The sequence below is a fragment of the Phoca vitulina genome, unplaced genomic scaffold (genome assembly GCF_004348235.1).
Source record: "Phoca vitulina isolate PV1807 unplaced genomic scaffold, GSC_HSeal_1.0 scaffold32, whole genome shotgun sequence".
In the NCBI taxonomy this organism is placed as follows: Eukaryota; Metazoa; Chordata; class Mammalia; order Carnivora; family Phocidae; genus Phoca; species Phoca vitulina.
The window spans coordinates 2,913,403-2,921,352 of NW_022589735.1; the positions used below are offsets into that span (position 1 = coordinate 2,913,403).

The window sequence follows — 7,950 nt, forward strand, 5'->3', positions numbered from 1 at the left end:
TATATAAAAAAGCAATATAGGACCCTGCTTTAAAAAAAAAAGTGCTACCCTACGAAAGAGTCCTGGGGTCCAGGTGAGGTGTTGTCAGGTCAGGCAGCGCATCTGGGTCTGGGGGCTGTGGAGCTGCCCACCTCTGAGCTTTTCTATCTGCACCTTTATCCAGAACTCACATGCAGTGGGTGTCTTAGCAGAATCTCACTCCTGGGGTATCCTGGCATTTCTTTTAGCAGTGTTCTCTCAATCTCATCTGCAGCCAGAAGATTTTATAGTCGTGGGAATAAGTTAAAGTAAGGCTCCAGTCAGGTACACCATACCAATAGATCTTACCTGTTAATTAGGATTTTGTTCAGAGGAGCAGATAGGTACTTGCTTAAGTAAGGAGGGAGCATACCTGTCTCAGGCAGAAGGAAGTCCAGAAGTCCAGGGCTGGCCTAGGGCTCAGGCTGTCATTGAAAAACCAGGTCTGCCCTCCCTCTCCTGTTTTGTCGGCTTTGCCGATAGCTGCCACCGCCATGGGCCGTGTGCGAGCCTTCTTCCAGGCCGGGCAGCAGACAGAGCCAAAGCTGCAGCCCGGCCAGATGTGCACTGACAACGGTCCGGGCCAGGCCCGGGGCACGCAGCACACCAGCTGCAAGGCAGTCTGGGAAGCTGAGTCGATAACATGCTGGTCTCTGCCGTCGCGGACAGCAAGGAGAGGGGAGGTTGGCTGAATCCACCTACAGCGTTTGCCACCTTCCAGAGACACTCTGGGTCATCTGTGGATTCACACAGTTAGCCGTGGAGTATGGTTCACTTTGGCTGAAATCGTAATGCAGACAGACATGTCTGGACTGTTTTTCCCAATACAGCATTTAGCACGGGAGGGGTCTTTCCGTTGGGTGACATCAGACAGTATGGGAGCTGAGCCTTAAGAGGTCAGTGGACTTGCCTGAGGCCGCACTGCAGCTCGGCTGGTGGCAGAGCTAGGACTGGCGGGCAGTTTTTCTGACTTGCATGACGTCGGTTCACGGTTCTTCGTGGTTCTTCGTGGTTCATTTCAGTGTCTTGTAAAAGTAGGCATGAATCACTGTCACTTCTCTTACAGTGATGGAGAGGTAGAGCCATGGAGCTGCCCCCAGGCGTCCGGTGCCGGCGCTGTGTCGTGAGGCTGAGTTCTGGGCTTGGGAAAGGAGTCCTTACGATAGGAACCGTGTCCACGCGATGATGCGAGGGGAGACCACTAGCTGTGGTGCTGAAGGACTGTGCGTGTGGGTTCAAGTGTCCTGCCGGGACTTGGGCGTCAGAGTGGGAAAGAGCCCGCCACGGGCAGCCCGAGTTCTCGGGCCCTGCGGTGCTTGGATACCGACGGGCCCCTTTCCCTTGACTGGGGCTTTAGGGTGGCTTGGACTCATGAACCCCGTGGCACTCTGGATACCTTTGAAGAAGCTGACTTTCTCTCCCTTTCGTCTTAGGTGTCGCTGTGATTCACAAGCCCTTGTGACCCCCACGCCCACGGCCAGGAGGTGGAGGAGGGGAGGGGTGCTGCCTGTGGCTCAGAACAGCGGCACCCTGACTGCCACTCACCGCCGGAGTCCGCAGAGGAGCGAGAAGTGTCCTCCTCCGACGTGGCCAAGTGGCGTCCAGCGTGGAGACTGGCGACCGCCCCCTGCCCCTCTGAGGTGTTCGGGCCTCCCCCCTGAGCAGTGGGTTCCTGAGAGCTCCAGGCAGCACCTGGGGGCTTTTTTGTGTGTTTCTACTGGAATACCTGAGAACCTGGGTGTGTGTGTGTGTGTGTGTGTGTGTGTGTGTGTGTGTGTGTAGAACATGGTGTTTCACTAAGTTGGGGGATGTGTGACAATCTACTGGATTTCTTTACTACTGATCCTTCTGTGCTAAAAATCAAATCACAGAAACCTCTCTTCTGGATGTGCCCCATGGGAACCCCGAGATTACTAAAGCTGCTGTCTTTTGGAGGTCTGTTTGGACAGGCCAGGAGTGTCCAGAAATGACTGGTGACTGGTGTGGGGGCGTTGCTTTGACCATGCCCACAGACTGGCTCTGACCCCTGGCACGGTCTGCAGAAGAGCTGGGCATTCTTAAATCCGCACTGTGTCTTCTGTGTGCTAGAACTGGGAACAGATGGGGTCCTCAGCCCCTCCACTGGGTGCTCTTCCTTGGGCTCTCCTCCAGGAAGCAGATGAGAACTGCCTAGTCCTTGGGCCACTGGTCTTTGAGGTTGTGGATTCCAGGTTTGGGAGATTTTGTGTCTCTTTTGTTGGGAAAACTAGCTCTTTGGAGAAGCCCCGAGTATCACACTGGAAAAAAAAAATACATATACGTACATGAAAAACAAAAACAAAACAACAAACCAAAGTGGTAAGGCAGTTGCTGCCTAAAATGGTCTCAGAGAGGATCCTACTTCTGGGTTTTCCTGGGATGGGACACTCCCCATCTATACTTACTATCCAGGCTTAATTCTTCACAGCATCCCATTTTACTCTCAGAAGTATTCTGGTTTGGAGGATAAATAAAAGGTCACCATACCTCCAAACCCAGAGATAGTTTGGCCCCTGCCTTGGGGGTCATATGTGATCTAGATGGACATGGATGACTTCAAAGGAGTATACCAGCTGGGGCTGGCCCTCAGCACCAGATGGCGATGGTCAAGTCTGTCTGAGGGCCTCGTCTTCCTTTCCTGTGCTCTCCCCCTGTTCCAGGGCCTGTACCCTCTCTCCAACCCTCAGAATACTCCTTTCCTCCTTGTTTTTCCTGAGAGGGAGGAGATGGTGGTAAATGCCCTGGATGTGTGATCTCTCTCAGGGATACTTGCATTTTAAAAGAGAAGCTTGGTGAGAGCTTTGCAAATTCACAGGTAAAAATTAATGACAGAACTTTAAGCATTTGGAGGGGGGGTTGGGTATTTGAGGGCACATGGAATCATTTTCATTAAAAAAAAAAAAAGAAAAAAAAGAAACGTGAAACCATTCCTCAACTTGCAAGTCACTTATGTTGGAATTTGTGGCATAAGGAGGGAAGGTCTTGTGTCTGAAGAGTATGCTCACATCATGGGGGCTGGGCTTTAATGCTCCCTGATTTTGGGGTCCACTTACAGGAGTCAAGGGGCTTTATGAAACCTGATGTGGGACTTCTGATCTAACTGGGCTCCTTCCAAGCAGATACTGTGGGAGACTGGCATCCCCCCCAGCTCACCCCTGCAGCTAGAAAGCCAGTAGCCTCCCTAGCTAGTTGGCCGCTTTGTGTATTTACTGTATATTTTTTTGTGCACTAAACACTCAACTCTCTTGAAGAAGAAACGTCTTCTGATGTTGAGGATGTTGAGCAAATGTTATCTCAGTGAGACATTTGGAGGGCAGCACCAAGGCATCCGGAATTCTTAGTGGCTTCGGGAAGAGGCTGATATATCCAGCTTTGTTGGGCCTGGAGGCGAAGTCTCCAGCGGATTCAAGGCATGCCTTCGTTTGGGTGCTGTGTTCTCACCTGGCCCTGGAGATGGCTGTGGTCTCAGAGCTCTGCCTTGGCTTGGAGGCTGATGGGATGAGCTTTCTGTGCAAATGTTCTTCCTCCCGGCCTGAGGAGAGTTTGGGACTTTATTTTGGTTTCTGATGGGGATGAGGCTGGGGGGTGGGGTCCCATGTGTGCTGTTCACACAGCTCCTGATTTCAGACTAAAGGTGAACTTCCCACCCTCTTTCCCAACACCTAGGAGCTGGACTTTGATGCATATGTGGGGGAGGTTCTTGTTTTTTATCTGCCCAGAGCGGGTCCCTTCCCTGAGAGCTCGCCAGCCATGTTTTCTGCTCTTGGTTGCACCTCATGTCTCCCTTCCCGGGAAGCACCGCCCCCCCCTGCCCCCGGTAGTACTGCTGAGGCCAGGTTCATCTCCTCCTCACCCGTCCTTTCTCATGGGGACTCCAACACTGGTACATCACCACCAAAAAGCCATTCGGCCTCTAGCTGCCCACAGAGGCCATTTAAAACCTGCTGTCTCTCTATCACTAGGTACGATTCTCTCTCCACAGTGAACACAGCTGACTTGATTTCAAGTCTGTGCTGGTCACATTGGTAGGCAAACCCCCTGCCCCCCCCCCCCATTTGGGTGGCCGTAGCTGCTTGTGAATGCAGCTTTGCAGGTGGTGTATCTGAAAGCTGATCACAGTGATGAAATGGAATTGCGGCCCAAGGTTAGAAGCCGCTTAGATGCCGCTTGGATACTGATTTGGACAACACAGAAGTCAGACTCTGAATTCCAAAGTTCCTTCTCCTAAGTACCTAATGGCATCTCTCCTTCTAAAAAGTTGCAGTATTATGCAAATGAAACTGACCTCATTTTCTGCTATGCAATAAGAATACTTAATTCTGTTTCACGACAAACCAGTTGCAATATCCCCTGACATGCTTTTTGAGCTGTGTTACTTTGATATCTGTTGTGTAATGTTTGTATATTCCTGAGCCAGAGCCTTTCAAAGATTGCCTTTTTATAAAACTGAAGCTATAGCGTTCAGGCTAAACTTTTAATGTAGATATTTTTATAAGATAATTTTTTAGGATATTTGAATTGATTTTTATTATCCATGATAATGAAATGTTCTGTTCCGTAAGTCATTCACTCTCCTAGTTCATGCCTGTAGCTATTTTCCCTTTGCTTGTCACCCTCCAAAAACTGATTTTTCAGTAGTTCCAGATAGATGAGTCTTTTTGACTTTGAGTCCTCTTTCTTATACCATATTCAAAGGAGATTGCTGGAAAACACAATCCCTGGTGTTTCTGGAATTGCTTCGGGACTAATGTTTAGCCTGACTCAGCAATTACCCAACTATATTGCCTGGCCACTTTTTTTTGGAGCCCGCTCTTTGCAGGGGGGAGGCTGGTTGGCCCATCTGCTGGTGGCTCTCACTGCCTGGTGCTGAGCCTGGCACGCTGTGGCGTGGAGAAGCTCCAGAGAAAGGCCTGCCCTACAGTGCATACTCCTAGGAGTTTCCTAGGTCCGGCAAACCAGTCCTCATTCTTTTCTGCCCCTTGTTCTTCGGAAGCTTCCACCAGCTAAAGGCCTTTGCTGCTGGATGATGTCCCTTTTGGAAGCATCTTCTCTATGGACTCTAAAACAGGGGTCAGTCCTCATGATCGTTAAGAATGTGTTAAGCATGTGCTTTACAGATGCTCACACTACCCCTAAAACTTGTTTCTTGAGCTGTGTCTACACTCCAGGCTCTATTTTATGTATTTATCTGCTATTAGCCTCATTAAAACAGTTTTTTATTTTTATTATTATTGGGACAGGTGCCATTTGAATTGCCTCCATGCTCCCCATTTGCACCTTGTTGGATCAGGTTGGGAGGTTTAGCAAACTCATATTCCAGTTAGCTGGAGTTTTTAAGGCTTTGTTTGCCTGGAGAAGCAAGGAGGTTGGAATTTTTTTTTTTTTAAGTGTTTGCACTATTTAGAGTCCTAAGCCCCTCGTGTTTGGCCGTGCTGTGTGTGTGCAGTGTGGCCGAGCAGGTGAGCCAGCAGCACTTTCGACATTTGGGAATGGAAGAGGCTTCTATAGTGGATAATCACCACCTCATAGCCCTTGCACAGCCTTTGTCGTGGGGCTGAGTGACTCGTGGGTATGACAGCAGCCAAGGCAGGAATGCATGTGACTGTTGCATTTGGAGAAACAAATTGCCCTAGTACTATGTTCTTGCCTTTGGCTATGAGATTGAAAATTATTTCCCCCCATTTTTCAGTGGCAATAAAGGACCCGGTTGGACTTTTTGTCTAATTTGTATATGATGTATAAAATATGTTGAAAGAAGACTTAAGATGCTGAATGTGTATGTCTGTGTGGGTGCTCTGTCCATGCGGTTGTCCACAGGCAACCTGACTTGATCGCTGATACCCTGTGAACACACTGCATCGGTAAGGTCCTTGATCTCCTATTCTCTGCTTGGATGTTAGAGCCCATCTATCTTGTAAAAGAACACTTGTCATAGGCTCCATCAGTTACAGCGATAGCCGAAAAAACCGTTCCTCAAGTGAATTATTTCAACAGGAATCAAGTTCTAGTTTCCCATACTTTGTTAATTTTAATAAAAGCTGAACTGTGAAAACCTTTCTCAGGATTTTATTTCCATAGTCCAGGCTCTCCACTATGTCTTATTCCCACGTTATCTTCAGATTAAAAAAATTTTTTTTTTCTTTAAGATCCGCTGGACGGGGTCTGTGTCCCAGGATCTCTGTTCCCTGGCCTCAGCACAGTGTCACACCCACCAAGACCTTCAGGGAGGCCCAGAGAGGCCAGTCCCTCTAGTAGGTGTTTGGTGGTGTGGGCATCTATCCAGTGATCATCGTCAGGTGGGTGTGCTGGTCTCAGGCACGAGAAGAGGAAACAGACATCTGGCTATAAATAAACATCAATTTTTAGAAGTTTTTTTATAAGACCTATTGGTTTTATAGATGCAATGTTTTTATTACATATACAAATATTAGTTATATTTTATTAAATATGTACAACTTTTAAATGCCTGTTTCTAAAATATCAACATATATGAAATAATACTAGGTAACGTTTACTGAGTATGTACCATGTGCCAGGCACTTTTCAAGTGCTTTACTTCTTTCAATGCATTTAATGCTCATCATGGGTTGCTGAGTTAGTATTATCTTTTACAGACGAAAATATGAAATGCACAGAGGTTAAATAACTTGCATAAGGTAGCAGAGCTGCAAAGGAATGGAGCCAGAATATTGGCTGTACTCTGGAGTCGTGTCCTTAGGCATCTGTTGCTGCATCCTCGAGGAGGTCATGAGGGGAGGAGGGGGTACTAAAAAGCACCTAGGAGTCCCTGGGAAGTACAAACATGGCTCAAGAAAAATACTGAAGCCCAACTTTCCCGGCCATTTGGACCAACGATGTCCCCATCGTCTATCAATGGTAAATAATCCTATTTGTTGCTGTGATGATCGTAGCAGTAGCCACATCTGGTTAGGTACTTATTTTGTACCAGACACCCTGCTAAGTACTTTAGAACTTGGTCTTTAATCCCAGTGACAACCTCTGAGGGAGGTGGCATTGCCTTTTGGAGGCTGGATGTTTCCAACGGCTGCTTTGCCTTGCCCCTTTCCCCGCTCCTCCTCTTGAGTAACCGTGGTCGCCAGGAGTCCGATCGGAAGAGTAAAATGATCCGCTCAGCTGAGCTTCACCATACGGCAGCTGAGCCTCCGATTAAGTGGGCCTGGGGACTTGGTTCGGCGGCAATTCTCAAATCCACCTGCTCAGGGATATGGGTTCCCCCCCTGGTGAACAACTGGACCGTCCCAGGATCCTTCAGGATGTCATTGGCCTGCCCTGTTCCAGGCGACAGGCAGGCAGCTCAGAGGGGTCAGGCTCCTCTCCAGGCTAGAGAGACCCAAGGGGCAAGTGGGAGCCTCTTAGCCAGATCCTTCCCCACATTTGGAAAAGTGGATTTTGAGCTCCCAGAGGACGCGGCCTGCTTGACTCTGAGGTTATGCCCTGTGCCTAGCACTCGGTTAGCGCTGAGGAAATATTTACAGGAGAAGAAGGCATGTGAGGAGGGGCCAAGTGGTGGTAACCAGCTGGTTCAGTCTGGGGTGTTAGTGGGGGCTGGGGTGGGGGAGGCGAGAGACACGTGCACCCAGAGACGGGGCGGGGGGGGGACAAACTCACAGAGACCTGGGGAAAGGGGTGTGAGTTTCACGCCAAGCGAGAGAGAGACCAAGAGAAAGAGAATGAGGCACAGGAAGACAAGCAGAGGGAGACAGAAACATAACGGGAAAGACGCACACACGCACATGTGCAGATACAGCCAGACACGAGACGCCGCTCCTACGGAAACACCGAGACTCAGAGGGAGGCGGGGGCGGGGGGGATCATTTCTTAAAGTGGCAGAACACCGGTCAGCCCAGGGGCTCAGGCCAGAAGCATTCGTCAGGAGATGCGGGTTCACACGTG

General features: G+C 49.3%; 1 protein-coding gene across 1 annotated transcript in view; it reads left to right on the plus strand.

The window, feature by feature from the left end:
* The window catches only part of KLHL3 (kelch like family member 3), a 279,580-nt gene extending 273,436 nt beyond the window's left edge, over nucleotides 1-6,144 (plus strand). The window contains exon 15 of the mRNA XM_032425117.1: nucleotides 1,452-6,144. Within this exon, the coding sequence (XP_032281008.1) occupies nucleotides 1,452-1,480 (29 nt within the window). The 3' untranslated portion in view covers nucleotides 1,481-6,144. The remainder of the gene's footprint in view (nucleotides 1-1,451) is intronic.
* Nucleotides 6,145-7,950: the final 1,806 nt, after the last annotated feature.